Below are 17,925 nucleotides of genomic sequence, written 5' to 3'. Positions count from 1 at the left end.
GGGATCTCCAAGCATCTCCATCCCATTTTTTCTGTATTTTTGGCTCATGACTGAGGATTTTTCTTGGTTACATTCCCTAGCTTTTGGTTCTTATAAAGGACTTTCCTCCTCTTCCCGATACAGAAGAAAGGTGATAACATCAGAGAATGGGTCTATTTTTAATCGCACAACCTTTCCCAGGCATTGGAAAACCACATATCCATTTCCACTGAGCCAGTGTAACGCAGCAGTAAGGCCATTTGCAGCAGCGAACTTATATTGCCACACACTTCTGCTGACTTAGTCTGCGGGCAGGACACGACCTACCATGTTTATAAAACCAAGCAAAGTCACGATCATCATCAAAACTTGAGTAACAGTTTTTATTTTGCAGATACTTTGCCTCCTTTCCTGAATCTGTTCCACTGGTGCCATGCAGAATGTGACAAATCTCCTCAACGTGCACTCAGGTCTGACTTACAAAAAAAACCCCAACATCGTCTTATCTTTAGTCTCCCCAAGATATGTAGTATCTAGTGCCCTTGCTCAGACTGCCAGTAAATGAGACACGATGCTGAACAGGGAAGTACTCTTGTTGTCCTTCTCCCCTCTCTTCTCCATCTCCAACAAAGATTTGTGCCTACAAGCTACCCCAAATACCAGCTAACTTCTCAATCCTACCAGACTATGTCGGCGTAATATGTGACAAACGGAAGACTGATTTCCATGAGATACTAGTCTTTCCAGTTATTTCTGCTGGGGACCATTCAGTAAAGGAAAAACAACCATCCCCTTTTTTTTCCTACAGAAAAATAGGAACTCTATTTTTTTTTTTTTGCCATTTCCAAGCCATTCTCACAGTTTGTGATTTGGGAGAGCTGTAACACTTCTTTCATGACACGACTCGATGATCCAGTGGGCCCTTTCCAACCTATGATTCTATGATTCTATGATTTGCTTATGCCCCAGCTGCCCATTTGCAGAAGATACAGAGCATCTCCCTGCTTTTCATCTACAAATTACTGGATATCTCAGGGGGAAGAGACAAATACCACTTGGAAAAGTCACACCACTATGAAACAATGGCAACAAGAACAAAATGCAACAGCAGCCTCACAAGTCAGCACTGGACAGATTAGCATAAAACATAGCACATCCTACTTTGCATTTTTAACTGGTGCAGCCCTCTGGCTGTCACATCACTGCTAATATCACAACGGGAAGGAGTTTGCAAAAGAGTATTTTTAAAGTGCTGTAAAAAGAGCAAAAAGGAAACAACAGACATGCACACCCAAATACACAAGCCAGGCAGCTTTCTCTGTCTGTGGTTCCATCTCCCTCCTGATGCTGAATATTTGGCAACTATTCCTGTCTTTATACAACACCCTGGTGGACTCATCTCCTTTTACAATGCATTGTGATTCCCCTCCTGTCTGGTTCTCCAGAGTTTTTCTGCTGGAGGCAGACGTCTTTGGCTGCGGGAGGGTGTGATAATTATGGTGTGAATCCCCCTGCTGACATGCTGGTGGTCTGGAGTAACACGCTGTTGGGAACAGCCTTAAATATGTCACATATGGCTTTTTCCCTCGGATACTGTGGTTTTGCCTATTAAGCTCTTTTGCCTTGTTATGCCTTAAGTAACAGCTTCTAAAATATATATACTGCTGAAAATATGTATTCTGAAAACTTTCAGTGTTATAGAGAATCATAAAAGGCCCTGAGTTGGAAGGGACCCACAAGGATCATTGAGTCCAACTCCTGTCCCTGCAGAGGACAACCCCAACATTCACACCAAGTGTCTGAGGGTGTTGTACAAATATTTCTTGAATATTGGCAGGCTTGGCTCCATGACTGCTTCCCTGGGGAGCTGTTCCAATGCTCCACCACCCTCTGGGTGAAGAAATTTTCCCTAATACCCAACTTAAACCTCCCCTGGCACATCTTCCTGCCATTCCTTCACGTCCAATCATTGGTCACCAGAGAGAAGTCGTCAGTGCTATACACCCAGTAATACATTGAGGTTTTGTGGCAAGGCTTTTGCTAAACCCTTGTTGTCTCTAAAAGATCTTCATGCTGAATGTAGGAATCAGGCTAGAGTATTCTAGTGAGTACCTTACCTCTTTGCCAAAAACACCGATTATTTTGGTTTAAATGTATTTATCTAACTTGTCAGTCAATGTCAGGATGAAAGAGATACAGATACAGCTGAAACAGTTTTTCTGTGAGCTTAAATTTAACTGACGCTTTATAATGATCCTGTTTCCAACATTTACACTCAGAGTCCAAAAGGATAAGATGTGAGGTTTTTATTCCTTTCCATCATGTGTCCACTTCACGGCTGAGGCAGAATGAAACTTTGAAGAAAAGCATAAATGACACCAGCTGGACAGATTTGGCTAATCCAACAAACTTGTAGTCTGCATCCATGTGGAATCCACCAACTGCTTCAAATTATCCACATCTCATTTACTAGACATACACTGAAAGAAAATTCTCCAACTCGTAGCTCTCCAGGCCAGATTATCTTAGAATCATAGAATCATTTGGTTGGAACAGACCTTTGAGATCATCGACTCCGACCGTACCTGTACGTTACTAAACCATATCCCTGAGCACTTGGCCTACCTGTCTTTTAAACGCCTCCAGGGATGGTGACTCAACCACATCCCTCATTACATCTTCGTTACACTCCTGAAAAGGCAAACCAACCCACTAGTACCAAATAGGGATTACTCTGGATTTACGCCGTGCCCCCCCAACTTTGGCACTTTTCTTTAAAACATTAAAAGCTGACCGTTGGAGCAGGCGGGACTCTGGTGAGCGTACAGCAGCAAATGAGATTTGCCCAGTTTCCTTTTTTCCACATTTGTGGATCACGAGAGGCAGAGGTGAAAGTTTATAACCGCAATTAGAAACCACATGGCTGCAAAAGTTTTACAGCACTGAACTTCTTGATCAGCCAATTGTTCAAAGATTTCCCAAGGACATACCCATAAAAATGATCCCAATAAATTATAAGAAAAGAACTCTGCTGAGCCATGGTAGGTCTCAAAGCCAGACTGTTAAAATAGCAGAGTACCTTTTGCTTTAAAACTGAGCAACAAATCCCAGGTTTAAACTGAGAAACAAAAACAACAGGGATTTTCTCTAGCATTGAGGCACTTTGGTATTAGTCACCTTGCAGATCAGCACTGATAAGGAGCATGCGAATCTCTTTAACCCACCAGTATGAACCAGGTCCCGGGAACATTAACACAACGAAAGAATGAGAAAGCAAAGTGGGTTCCACACTTTTAAATCAAGGGCAAGGGAGTCAAATAAAGTATGAAACAACAAGATAATAAAAGGGACCAGTACAGAATTCAACCTAGGCTGTGTCTTGCCATTGAACCAAAGCTTTAGGAATTTGTGCTTATTAACAGCAATGATCAGCCCAGGACAACCAGCATTAGGGCCTGATCCTGCTACTACTTGCACATTAAACGTCAGTAGACCAAGCGATTTAACTCTGCAGGATCTGGCCCCAGAGGACATCTTCATGCCAACAATGTTTAAAGAAATGGAATTTTTGCCATGGGCTTCAGAAGAAGTGAGAGTTGGAGTAATTCCAGCAGCGGATGGGAGAACTGCCCCCTTCTTATTCCCCCAGTTACAGCCCCGGACATGAGCTATTTTGGATATTCCCTAAAGCAGTCCATAGAATTCCGGGAATTAATTGCCTGGTCATTTTTTAAATACTTTGATCCATTTTCACAGCCTGTTCTTCCTCAAAGAAAGTCTTTGGTGATGCAGATGGGTGGGTGGCTCGTGGTGATACCAAAAAAGAAAAAAAAAAAATTAAGTCCATTTGTCTAATTTCTTAAGAAACAATGGGAGAAGAAAGGAGAGATGAGTGATGCAGTGCCAAAACTGGGTTACCTTCCACTCTCCGAGGCTCAGGTCGGTTAATCTGAATCTGCTTGCTACAGTTTGGAGTGGCTGAGCGAACCACTATCACCAGATGAGCAGAACAAACAGAAGTGACTTGCAACCTAGTACCAACGGCACAACCTAGTTCCTGTGGGCAGCCTCACCCAACCCAACAGGATGCTAGTGGGACAGCTTTACCTTCCAAAGAGAGAAAACTAGTGTGGTAGAGGATTAGAAGCAAGAGGCAAACTCAATCAGAGCCAGCACCTCATCTTCTCCCTTCCACCCCAACATGCTGAATAATAACGGTCTCGAAAGAAATCACACGCTGTGAGGAAACAAGCTGCAAGAACAAAGCTTCAGTGAATTGTGCAGAATCCTGTGCCTGCGCTGTCTGAGCCGAGAATAAGCTTCTGCACGCACTTGTGCACGTGTGCGCACACAGACGCATCTCGCCAGGAGAAACGATCCCGTTTGCTAATTCTGCACTGTGCCACGAGCCAGAGGGGAGGAAACAGCACTGCCCCAATCAGGGACCTGCGAGCATGGAAATCATAAGCAGAAGGGACACAGCACCCAGAAAACACATCCTTTGCTCCCAGCTTCTGCTCTTTTCCTCAAACCGTTGCATCCACGCGAGGCTTTCGTGTCAGAGAGCAGCACTTTGGTGAACTTTTAGGGTGGCTGTTCTTCAGCCAGAGAAAGGTCCCATCCAAGAGCACCCTCCCCAGCTAGTGAACAGCCTCTGGGAAATTCCACCCTGTTATCCCTACTTTTGAGGGGAGCTTTGCCTGAACAATCGAGGTCCTGAACAGAAACCAAAGCAAACCAAAAGCCAGGCTACAAATCTGAATGACAACAACAACAACAAAAAAAACAACAAAAAACCCAAGAGCAGGTACTGAAATAAAACGCTAGAAGCCCAACGGGAATCCCTCAAGCTCCGGAGATCTCTTGAAGAGGGACCACAGCTAATTGAACGAGAACTAAGTGACTATTTGTAACCGGGACGAAAGGAAAGGCAACAAAGATGCACCTGCCTGAAATCACCGCACTTTCAAAGTTGCCCAAAGTTATCCCTTAGAGCGATCAACCCTGCGCTAAAGGCGAGGGCACCGGGGGATAAGCGGACATCAGCCCCCCGGGAGCACTCACCGCGGAGAAGCATCCGAGCAGCGTCACCGCGATGCTCAGCGCCGCGCAGCCCATGCCGCCCGCTCCGCTCCCGGGCAGAGCGCATCCAGGGAGGGAAGGACGGAGGAAAAGACAGATCCAACACCGACAGCACCACCGCTCCGCTTCGCCACCGCCCCCGGCCGCCTCCCTGCCGTGGGGCGGAGCGACACCGCCTCCCGCCCGCCCAGGTGCCGCCGAGCCCGCGGGAGGGCGCGGGGCTGCCCGCGGTCCTGCTCCTTCTGCCCGGCCTGGTCTCTTTTTTTTTCCTCCTTGCTTTCTCTCTCCTCCTTCTTTCCCTCTTTTCTTTTTCCTCCTTATCTTCTTCCCTTTTTTCCCTTCCTCCTTCCTTCTTCCCCTTTTCTTTTTCCTCCTTATCTTCTTTCCCCCTTTTCTTTTTCCTCCTTATCTTCTTCGCCTTTTTTTCTTTCCCTTTTTCCTCTTTCCTCCTTTTCTTCTTCCCCCTTATCTCCTTTCCCCCTTTATTAATTTCTGGTCTTTTGCCTCTTCCACTTTTTTCTCTGCTTTTTCCTGTTTTTCCTTTATTCCCCTTCGTTTCTCTGTTTTTCCCTCTTTTCCCTCTCCCTCTCTTCCCTGTTCATATTTTCTTTCTTTCTTTCTTTCTTTCTTTCTTTCTTTCTTTCTTTCTTTCTTTCTTTCTTTCTTTCTTTCTTTCTTTCTTTCTTTCTTTCTTTCTTTCTTTCTTTCTTTCTTTCTTTCTTTCTTTCTTTCTCCCTTCCTTCCTTCCTTCCTTCCTTCCTTCCTTCCTTCCTTCCTTCCTTCCTTCCTTCCTTCCTTCCTTCCCTCCTTCCTTCCTTTCCCCCCTTTTCTGTTTCTTTTTTCACTCATTTCCTCATTCTTCCCTTTTTTGTTTCCCTTTATTCCATCTCTTTTTCCTTTTCTCATCAGTCACTTTTCCCATCTTTGTCTTTTTTGCCTCATTTCCTTCTTTTTTTGCCATTTTCACCATTTTCCTCTTTTAACCCTTTGCCAACTTTTTATACCTTTTCTATACAACCCTCTCCCTCCCTTTTATGCTTCTCCTTCCCCCCTCTTTATTTTCCTTTTTTTCTTTTCCTTCCTTTCCTTTCTATTTCCTTTGTTGATTTCCCACCTCTTCACTTTTCTTTTATTTATCACTTTTCTTGTTTTCCTTCTTGAGCATTGCAATGGGTTGGAGAGGAACCAAAGCTGAGGAAATTGGCAGAGCATCATTTTCCATTTTCACCCACCAACCGATGCAGTCCCTGTGGGATTCCTCCAGCTCCAGAGCAAGAAGCTTCTAGAGGCACAGTCTGCAGTGTAAAAGCACCTCTCCTCTTTGCAGAGCCCATGGCTTTCTTGTGTTCAGCCTTGAGAGATACTGAGGAGGGTGATACGATATGGCCATGTTGATAAGGGCAGTACTTAGAGGCACAGGAGATGGCCCAGACATTGCCATAAACTCTGCAACTGGATCAAGTTGTGCTGCGAAAACAACCCAGCCCTGATGGGAAAGGAAAGGAATGGTTGGTTGGGGCATTTGGCTTCCTCTGAAATTGCTGCTTGGTAATGAGCAGTTAGGTGGACCAAAGTTTGCAAATCCCATGCTGATTCAGTGAATCTGTATTTCTTCTCTCTGTCCTTCTTCCTAGAAAAAGAGAAAACAGTTCTGAGGTGTGTGCCAGTGGTGTGGCATCTCTGGATTTCTTATTTTGGAAGAACAGCTCAAGACCAAATCAACTGGCACTTTTGATGCAAGTGTGGTGATCCCTCCCCTCTCCAACATGATGTAAAGCATTTCATTTCGTCTTAAAGGCAATGGTTTTTTTCAGCTCAAGAGAAACCACAGGCATAGAATTTCTTTAGCACAAAGCCCCAAACAAGTCCTATAAATAAAAGTAACAATAAGACACCCCTCCTTGTTGTTCATTTCTCTGCAGTCCGGGTAGATTCTCTAGCTCAAACAGATGGACAGATTCATTGTCTTTTAATCCACCTGCTGAGGAGAGAAGATAAAATCCTTGTATTTGGGAAGCCATGGAGACAGCTCCCTGATTCCAAGCTGTCCAACTCACTGGCACTACCAGGAAACCTGTCATTTTAGGGGAAGAGCTTAAGGAGTTAAAAACCCAAAGTTATGCCCAGTCTCTATCTTCCCTTAACAAATTGTTGAAACATTCACTTTTTAAAGATAACATGCAAAAGGTGAGAAAAAAAAACCCCCACAGTTTAATATCTTTTTTCTCCCTTTACACTTCATGGGCAGACCTGTGCTTTTGTGGGTATTTGAAAAACTTCTTTCCACTTTTCTTTTGCATTTGATACAAAAAATCCCAGGCCTGTCTCTTGTTTCTCATTATTGGCCTGATGATAGCTTATAATTGCCAGTGTGAAAAAGAGGGACAAGATGTTAATTACATCAATTATTTGTACAACGATTTGAACACGCAACAGAGCTATATAAAGCTCAGTTCAGATCGTAAAATGACAGCGGAATGGCCGTTTAGCTGGTAGAAGCTAATAATAGCCACTTCATATTTGCTTATTTCATTTATTCCTGCTGCCTGAACATTTTCAAGTAGCCTGTTAATGCCAGAATTCCCTGGGGGGAAGAGGTGAAGGTATTGGCAGATGTTGCTCTTCAGTTTCTTTGCAGAGAGTGAATCTAAAGGTTTTGTGCCTCTTGCAGTTTTACAAGAAAAATCTCAACCACTTTTGAGTGGTATGTTTTGCCCCATGGACTGTGCTGGATGGAGGTCCAGCTTGTCTGATGTCCTGTAGGTATCTAGTGAACTCCATACTACAGAAGCAGTCCTTGTGTTTGATTTGAACCCACCTCCTGCTCATTTCATCCCATACCCCCAAATCTTATGCTGCCAATAAACAGGCATAGCCTTCTCCATGTGACTAAAGAATTTTCATCAGTGCTTCCTTTGCAGGCTGAAAAGCCCCCTGCTCTCTGGCCTGGAACCTGTGCCACACAATTGGCATCATTTTTGTCCCCTTCTGTACCTGTTCTTGTCCCTCTTTATCCTTTCTGGGACAAGGAGGGGAGCCAAAAGGATTCAGAATATTGGTGCACTGTGGTTTTGTGGAGTGGCATAGTGATGGTCATAGCTCAAACCTTTACTTTTTGCCTTGAGTAGGTGGGGACAGGATCATTTCTAAGTATTAAGCTGGCTTACTGACGTATAATAATAAGAAGATGTATTTCCCCCAAAGGATAGTTCTGTTTTTAGCCTATCTATGTGTAAATCTACTAGATATGTTGTAAGAGATTTTGCTCATTTGTTTCACCTTCCATTAAACTATGCTGAAGTTCAGCTTCTGTTTTGCTGTGCTGCTGGGACGCTGGTACTCGCCCCTCTATGTTTCCATCCAACAGCTCTGTGAATGGTTTCACTAGGCTTCAGAACCATGATGTGAAGCTGGGAGGACAGTAGCTACTTGATGTTGAACAGGTCGATATAGCAGACTAGAAGCCTCTTTTTTTTTTTTTTTTTGTTTCTCATCTGTCCTGAACAATTCAAGAACCAACTCCAGATCTAATTCCTCTTCATATCAGTAACGGCACGGATATTTCAGTCATCCCTGTCTTAGGCTAGTACATATTCTCTGTGGCCGCCTTACCTCATTTCTATTAGTTAACCCTCTTCTTGAAGGGCAGTTAAACTCTGAGCTGAGGTTTCCTGCATAAAATGGCTTAGCTTTCTGAATATTGCGTGGAAAAGCATATGAACACAAGAAATATTCGTGGAGAGTAATAGTAGATGTAAATAAAAGCAATCAGGCTGTTTCCTGTCTGTGTTTTATTCATCTTTCCCTGGCAATCAGAAATATTAAGACTATTAACAGTAGTGTCTAGAAGGACAATATTTGAGAGCTGATTCATGTGGCAGTTTGCTAAAGGCTGGATTTGCTGTTCTGCGCCCTTGGGGTTATGTTCCCCGTTTAGCTTTCTCTCCAAACCCAATACAGTGCATCTGTTCTGCTTTCCACTTCATGACTTTATGTAAATAAACTAATAGCATCACATTCCATAAACAAACTGTGAAGTATATTTCTACATGTTATTTGCATCGGGATTAGAGACAAGGAAACATCCACTGTGTTGTTTTGCAAGTACAACAATAAGATCCACCTACAGGGCTTCATTATTTGCAAAATGTAGCATAAACAGTTGGTGGTTTCCTGTGTTTAAGTTTCATTATTTATCAATCAGTAGAGGAAAACTCTCGAGTTTGGTGGATCTAAGCCATTTTTTTTAATCCATGTCTTCCATGGATTTCTTTGTGTGTGTCTCCTCTGACTTATTATGAATGCATTGCACCAAGCCTTGAGCTGGTTTAACCAGCATCATTCCAGTGCTATACAGAGAGATCTTTCAATTTACTCCAGATATTTATCCAGGGTAGTTTCCTACTCCAATGTTATAACGAATATATGAATTCAGCAACCTTAATTTTCAAAATTAATTTCTGTTGATCTATGTGCCCATTTCTGCCAAGAAGTACAGGTGTTCACAATTATGAGCGGCTGATCAGATCCAGTAGGACATCTTGTCTGTAAAACTGCTGGGACACTTAGCCAAAGTTACTTTCCAAGTTTTTAATTGCAACATGAGAGATATTAATACCTTCCTTACATCAGAGCAACATCAGGAATGAAGAATGTGAAATATTTCATTCTCCAATTTATTAATGAAATTTGGCAGGTGACTTATTTAAATTTAAGCAGCTTCACGACAAGATGTTGGGTACTAAATGACACTTCAGTAGAGTAAAAAAGAGGATACCATATCGTAATGGCTTTTAGTTGAAAGCAGGAAAATTGGAAGGGTAGCAAGACACCCCCCCCCCCCTTAAATTAATGGAGGTGATAAATGGTTCCAGCAAACTCCACTCAGTTTAGTGCTGTTCTTCTTTTTGTGCTTTTTTTTCAAAATAACTGGGTACCTCTCAAGGAAGGTGGGCTCAGAACAGGGCAGTTGACTGAAAAATGATGATTTGAGGGTTGCACGTGTACAGGTTTTATCAATTGCTTCTAAGCTTAACTGATGGATTTAAGTTTATTTGATTGTGGATGTTTAGAATTTAAATACTGCCACCTAAGCACATTTTATCTAATCTATTTTTCATCCCTTGGGAAGAATGACTCATGCCCTGGACTCAGACTTCATTGACTACATCTCTACATAATGGGATTTCTCATGACAAGCATGAAATGTGGGTGTTCATAGGTAGACATCTACAGTCACCACTTGGAGTCAGCCTATATTCCTAAAACATCTTCGCTGAATGACTTTCATGGCAGATGTAAACAGCTGATGAGGTTTCATTCAGTGTCGACACAGGGCTTCGAACATCTGACCAAACCTGAACTACTTCCATTCTCACTATCCACAGTTCAGGTTGTGCCAAGCCCAGCAAAAAGAACTAAAGATCACAGCTACGGCACTTCAATGAGAAACATTTCATGTGTGTGCAGGGAGATATTATGTTATGGTTAAAAACTTTCAAAAGTGAAGAAGAATAATCAAGGAGCTAAAACTGAAACAATCTGTCTAATGTATTTTTATGCAGTTGTCAGCTTTATGAACAGTCCATAAAATATATATTGTGAACCTTTTTTGTAGCTATCAAAACCAGAGAAGTTAAAACAACTGAAACACTAACCAGTTGTTTCAGTGATAAGGCTGAACACAGGAAAACTGTATTTGATTTGATGGTTCCACAACAGTTCCACAAGCCAAAAATAACAGGCAGGGATAGATTTTCATCTGGTGTAAACCAGCCGTATCGTATCGTATCGTATCGTATCGTATCGTATCGTATCGTACCGTATCCATAGGATTTGCTTGGGATTTTTACCATCTGGATGTCTAATCCTCTCAATATAGATGATACTTTTACTCAAGCAGTATTGCACTAGGAGATTATTAAAAAGTATTATCAATATTTACATCTGTATTTTTTTAGTACCTTCAGTCTCCAGTTGTGCGTCAGGATCATACTGTGCTGTAGTGACATAGAAAAAAACCAAGTCCTATTCTGACAAGCTTGTGTTATTAGTACAGAAGGTGAACTCTGTCTCAATGAGGCAATATTGTCATTATGACAGGTTATAGGTTACAACACTGTTTCCTGGCCTTTCTCAGTCTTTTTCTGGCTGAAGAGTATAAAAACAGAGTATTGTCCTTTTAGAAGTTGTGAGTGTTGAGTGGTACAAACTGTACTTTGGCCAGAAGCACTGTGGGCGCAACCACGGGTTATGTCCTCCAGCCTGTTGTATAAATGTTTATTGACATCTTCAAGTTGTCACTGTGATTTCTTCACCTATTTGTTTTTCTTTTGATCAGTAGAGGCAAACAGATAACAATTAGGATCTCAGTAAACAAGACCATTATAGAAAGGGACAAAGAGAAAAATTACAAGCTCTGATTAAGGTAGAGGAATCTAATACTCACACTACATTCAGTTTATGCACAAATACAGCAAACATAATTTGCCATGCCTGAGTTCCAACACCAGAAAAAAGCTATGTTTTTTGAGTATGTGTACCCTGCATTCTCCTACCTTGATTTTGAGCCTAATTCTAAACACCTCCTCTGCAAAACATCTTTCCTCCACTTACCATCTGCTTTGAGTTCTCTCCAAGTATCAACATCTTACTCCATAAGTAGATACCATCCACCAATTTTCCTTGAAGATGAACTTTCAGCCATGAAGACCACTGCCTTTGGAAAAGAAATATTATTCCTGTCTGTGATGCCAACCATCCAGAGCACTGCTATGGCATTGTAAATTGTTCAGATAAGAGCCATGACAGCAAGGGAGCACTGGAAGATTCTTTCCTTCTTGCAGTGAATGATGAGCTCCATCTGCTTGGTTTTATATCTAGGAGGTGAATGGAATCTCAAGCCACTGGAGCCTCAAGAGATATACATCAAATCAAATATCTGTGCAGGATGAGCTGAATTGCTCTTCGGGCCCCACTGACTGAACTGAACAGGTCACTGACCGCTATGGGACTTTAGACAGCTGCATGTCAACACGGAGATTCAGGTGCCTGGATCTGGAGCTGAATCCCATCCAAGTAGTTCAGTGACTGTGGCTATTCTGAGAGTCAGAGGAGTGGCTCTTTTCCAGTTAATCTCCTAACTGTGTCTCTGCTGTTCAGTGGAGCATAGGCAGTTCTGAACTAGCTGCCCAGCTAGAACAGCAGCACAGTTCCGTGTGGTGTGACCTTGTGTTAAGCTACTAGTGTGACCCTAGGAGAAATCTAAAGCAAGCTGACCACCATCCAGCAGGTCTAAAAGCTCAGACTTTCTTCCCTGTCCCCAACAGTTACTCCGTGGAGAAGTTCTCATTGAAATCTCCACCTGTCCAATGACATAACCTCATAAAGTTATGAAAGCAGCAGAGGTGGATATGTCAGAGCAGAGTGTGAAACATCTGAAGAGCATGAGAGGAATATTTAACACTGGAACAGGTTGTCAGGGAAGCTGTGGATGCCCCATCCCTGGAGATGGTCAAGGACAGGCTGGATGAGGCTTTGAGCAACCCGATCTAGTAGAAGATGTTCCTGCCTATGGCCAAGGGGTTGAAATGGGTAATGTTTAAGGTTTCTTACAATTCAAACCATTCTGATTCTATGATTATATGATTTCAATTAAAATAATCTACTTGCTACAAGCAGACTACAGTCTTGTTCTTGGTCTCTGGGGCAAGGGCAAATTATCCAGCTCCTGTTGCTCACCTTACTCTATTAGCTAAAGATAGTAATAATTACCTATCAAATTCCCAGGAGAGTTAAGAATTAATTGCTTCATAGTACTCAACATTTATTTTCACACTATCACTGCCACTGGGAGCAGAAAAGTAAGCTTTGCAATTACTATTACATATCCACAGGGGACCATTCACTTATAAAGTACTTGAATAAAACAATTTTCTTAAAAATAATTAAGAAAAAAAGTCTTATTTATGTTTGGACAGAAGAAGAGAAACTCTTCGGGCTCAGGAAGAACAAACTGAAAAAAATCCTATACAAACAAACAAACAAGGAAGAACTTTCTCTGAACTCAAGATGGCAGTCTGCTGGAAAAAGAACGAATTAAGGTGAGTGGAAAACCATGCATTATTAAACCAGTGCTATTTACACTGGGAACATGGTAAAACCGCTTCAGGATACATGGCATGCTAAAGACACAAAGGAAACAGGGTGCCTGCCTCTCCCTCCCTACTTTCTCCGTAGAGCTTTGCAGAGTGATGGAAGAGAGAGGAAACAGTAATGGCAGTGTTATGTGTACAAAAAGCTGATAAGCAGAATACCTACCATCACTACAACCCTATTTTTTAAGCTGAACTGTGTCCAGTGGAGGTAGGTTTCTCCCAGGTCATGGCCACCATGAAGTATTTTGTTCTCACTATGAAGAGTCTGGCGGCAGAAGCCGCATGAAGCAGCACACATAACTTCTTGACTGACACCAGAGATTACACAAGCTAAAAGCTTGGGCTAAAACACAACGCTCTAGAGACTGAGATAAAGGCTCCACCTTATCATTAGAGGATGTGACACAGCTCATGTTTCGTGGAGGAGGCAGGAAATGGAACATTTTACACAGCCTGGTCAAATGCATCACAGACCTGCTCTGCACAGGCAATATTTGCTGCTGGCACCTATAGATCAAGCCCCAAACAGTTTCTGACTGGGTCGTGAGAACCTCTGTGGCTAGAACTGCGTTTAATACTTTAGCAGCTGAGAATAGGAATTTTACAATGTAACCTTTACATTTACAATGTAATGATAATTTTTGGTTTATGTTGTAAATAAATGTGTAAATAACTGTGACAAGTGCAAGACATAGTGAATAATAGATTCAGGACTTTTTAAGCTGTCTGCTGGTTCTGGTTCTCCAGGAACACAGCTTTCACCCATCTCTGGCTTTACTAGCTGTGGACAAAATCTCCCAAACCTCTGAGACTGGATGGGCTTGAGTTTGCTGGGAACCTGAAACCAGTTTTGAGCAGCCACATTCATCTCAGTAAGAACTCAGTTGGAAAAAGATAGCATTTCAAAAGTCAGCATTGTTTGTTGCCTTCATGTTATTAATGAAGATCTGCATGGTCAGTCCATCTGGTTTGTGCTTTGTGAGTGCTGGAGCCCTGAGGGGTCTGGCAGAGCCCTGGGATGCAGTGGACACTGGTGTCAGACTCAGGAAAGGATGTGGAGTGCAGGAATCAGTGCGCAGCAGAGCATTATTGAACATGCTGCAGCACAACTTCATTTTTTTACACCTGCTGGGCTGCATTACCTTTTTATCTTTTCTAAGTCCAACTCCCACATAAGGAAATGTCCATCTGACATCCAAAGCACTGAACATACACAACGACACTCATTGGGATTCATCTGTCAGAAGAATTCCAGCAATTTTTGTTTTTATGTTTTGATCTTCCACTCCTCTTCCAAAATGAACAGCAGACTCAGCTCGCCTTCGCTCCCCTCTTTTGCATGCAAAGAGGGAGCTCTTTCCATCTCAGCAGACAATGGCCTTGGTCTTTTCAGCTGTGTTCAAGTCAATTACTTGCACAAGAGCGGTAGGCTTGGTTGGCGGCTGGCCAGCCGTGCAGTACACCCAGGCCATGCAGGCTTTTCCTTACAGCTCTGGGCTGCCTGCGGACAGTAAAGTAAGCAGTGCAGAGATCACAGGGTCTTGTTGGACCCTGGGACTTGGGCATGGCAGTGGAGAACAGGGAGATGGGAACAAAACCGTCTCTTCGCTCTAAACTAAGGGGGTTTTTTTGCAGCTCACTAGGAAACATCCCGAGTCTGAAACTTGCTGACTGACTGTCGTACATCTCAGAAATTTGATATTTGACAAAGGAAAAAAAAAAAGACCTTCTGAGTAGTTCATACAAAGATCTCTGCCTGCTTGGAGGACTCTCCATCAGCTCGCTATCTCCCAGACAAACCAATGCCATTGTTATATCAGTGAAGAATGAATTTCTGCAGCCCCTTGGGTGTTTTGTGTTTTGGTTTTTTTTTTTTGGCAATCTTTAAACACTTTTTCTTAGACCGTTGATTTTTCTTCTCTTTGTTTAGCTGGGATATCCCTTGTTTCAACTGAAAAATGCTATTTGAAAACCTTCTTGCAGCAAAGAAATAAGAACAGGTCTGCTTGTCCCTTTCTGCTCAGAGTTTTAATCTCTTGGAGAGGAGAGGCCCAACACACATTATGGTTGGAAGCCCTTCCTCCATCCCTTCTCACTATGAATAAGATCTTAAGGACTTAGTCTGCCGCAGTTCAGGTCTCTTGGTTGAGGTTCTGAATATCACAGTTAAGTGTTTATGCTGCTTGCTATTCTCTTGTCTGATGCATTTCTCATCTATTTGCTGCCTCCAGGATATATTTATGTGAGCAAATTAAGCATCCTCACTATAGGTTATCAAAACATTAAATCTACTAATGGAAAGAAGCTTTATGTTCCAAGTCCTTTCAGTGCATATGAAAACCAGTTTCTGGGGGGAATAAGAAATGACAGTTCATTCTCTCGAGTGAATGCTGTCTGAGAAGGATTTGTCTGACATAAATGTAAATTTTCCAGATTATTTTTGTGCGGTTTTTAATTCCAGAAAGCTCTTCTTTCTTTCTTTGTAAGCAGAAAACAGTTTCATGCCCCAAACCTGACAGACTGACTATACAAAACAAGGAAATCCTCTTCTAATTCAGGAGGTTTTGTACAATAAATCATGTTAGATTTAACTGGTTTGACAACACATTTTTCCATGGTTTCTGTCATTTTTTTTTACTGTGTAAATGCCAATGACATAATGATATTCCAGAAGCAATCATTTCCCCAGAGAGGTCCCATTCTCATTTTCTCTGAATGACAGTGAAGGAGTTCATCTCTTGATATAGAAAATGAGGAAAGTGTATGGCATTACTTTTATGCCCATGAATTGCAACCATCTTCCAGGAGGTTTGGCACTGGCTTTCTCAGGGAAAAAAGATTTTTAAACTGTGGATGCAGCTGTAGCCATCTAAAAAATATCAGGCATATGAAGGTATGCAACCCAAGGAGAGCTAAACATTACCCAGGAAGATGATGTTATATGTGTCAAGGGAAATGAAACATCAGGCTCCAGTGGTTTTGGGTTAAGATAAAGACATAGAATTTATTAAGTATTCCTGAAGTGTTGGCTCTGTGCTTATGTCTCCTGTATTGCCTGGGGACTCTGAAAGGGATTTCACAAATGACTGGATTTCTCAAAGACAGAAGAAATTGGTGCTGGATTTTGCCCCCAGGGGACTACATTGCCATTCCTTGGACTGGCTCCCCATGCATTAAAGGTTTGGCAAAGCCCTAGTGAGGTTCACCAGGGTTCAACAAAATTTTATTTGCCTCAAGAAAAAATATGACTCTTGGCATTTATAACGTCAACCTTCTTCCTAAAGGTTGCCTTAACTCTCTATTTACATTCAGTCCTCTGTTTTCACAATATCTTCTTTTCTGTGTTCACCCCTTGGATTGTAAACCCTTCAGAGCAGGGCAGTTTTGTGTATTTGTCTTGCATGCTGTGCCATGCACATTTTGGTCAGCAAACAAGCCAGAATTAACAAAGAGAAATCATTCATGCTCCACAATTTCATGCAGGGTGGAGTGGCATCTACATACTGGTTCATTGTGGGCTGGAGATAGCCTGAAAAGTGTCAAAGGAAAAAATATTCTAATGTAAACATTGGGGAAAGCATGAAACATTCATGGATATGCTTATGGGAAATTTTGTTTTTGGTTTTTGTTTTTGGTCACAGATAAGTCAAAGGAGTGACCCTTTTAAACAATCACCTCTGCTGCTTCCATTGAGATCCTACTGTCTTCAGGCATTCATATCAGGCAAGAATCCCAGGAGAAACTGGGGCTGATGGATGTGTTTTGCACATAAAACCACCCATTGACGAGAGCAGCTGGGCTGGAAAACTTGCAATATCTTTTCCCTCCTTAATGCCACTAGTTCTCTGAGGGTGAATTCAAAGGCAGCTGTGCCATATCTCATACTGTTTGGGGAGGTGAGTGGGTTGTACTCACTCTGCAGTGAGTCATCCCCATCTTGTTTAACTGCGGCTTACGAATTTTCGTTTGTTTATGTGTGTTCCAGGCATATCTGATCGATGATGCATGAGTCTCTGGAAACTTACTGCATCAAGTCTCCATACTTTCCATCTAAGTTTTTCAGCACTGTGGGTGAAGACCACAGGACACAGCATCAGATTCAATGTGCAGATCTAAAGATGCTTTGATTTACCTTCTTATCACTACCCAAATGAAAGCAAGATTCTCTGCTACCCCATATACCAAGGATGACTATAAATTGTGAGACCATAATCAACTCCAAAGTGAAATCCAGTCTTCCTGTTCACTTATGAGTGAGAAAATAATAATTTTAAACAATGTAAAGATAAGAAGTAATGTCTTAATTGGGGGTTGTAATCAGCTAAGTCTTCATTTTAAGAAATAAAGTAGATACGGAAAAAAAGTAGACTTGTTCTAAATTTCAGGTACTCAAGACCCTTACTCAGGGCTTTCCTGAGCTAGGTCAAAAGTGTCCCAGATCAGATAAATAGATCTATATATCACAGCAATCAGTCAGGCCCAGATAAGTGTCAAATATCATGTAAAGAGTTAGATACCAATAGTGGCTGTCTCCTGTCTTCTCTCTGCTGCCAGTGCATGCCACACTTGCAAACCACAGGCTACAAAATGCATTCTGCAAGGGAAGTGTCCGGATTTAACTCTCTAGTGCAAGCAGGGTGAAACATTTTCCCTCTAAAGGACAGTGATATCATTTATAACTCTTCTGATGACCTCCTTTCCTTCCTTC

The 17,925-nt window shown here is 42.2% G+C and overlaps 1 protein-coding gene across 1 annotated transcript in view; it reads right to left on the bottom strand.

Annotated features, from left to right (window-relative positions):
* LOC104056965 (vasoactive intestinal polypeptide receptor) overlaps positions 1 to 5,222 on the bottom strand; it is a 110,903-nt gene extending 105,681 nt beyond the window's left edge. Inside the window, exon 1 of the mRNA XM_054059770.1 lies at positions 5,044 to 5,222. Within this exon, the coding sequence (XP_053915745.1) occupies positions 5,044 to 5,097 (54 nt within the window). The 5' untranslated portion in view covers positions 5,098 to 5,222. The remainder of the gene's footprint in view (positions 1 to 5,043) is intronic.
* Between the last annotated feature and the right edge of the window lie 12,703 nt (positions 5,223 to 17,925).

This window comes from Cuculus canorus, chromosome 2, assembly GCF_017976375.1.
Source record: "Cuculus canorus isolate bCucCan1 chromosome 2, bCucCan1.pri, whole genome shotgun sequence".
Classification (NCBI taxonomy): domain Eukaryota; kingdom Metazoa; phylum Chordata; class Aves; order Cuculiformes; family Cuculidae; genus Cuculus; species Cuculus canorus.
Note: the sequence above shows the minus strand (reverse complement) of the source record. Positions and strands in the feature narration are given on the sequence as shown.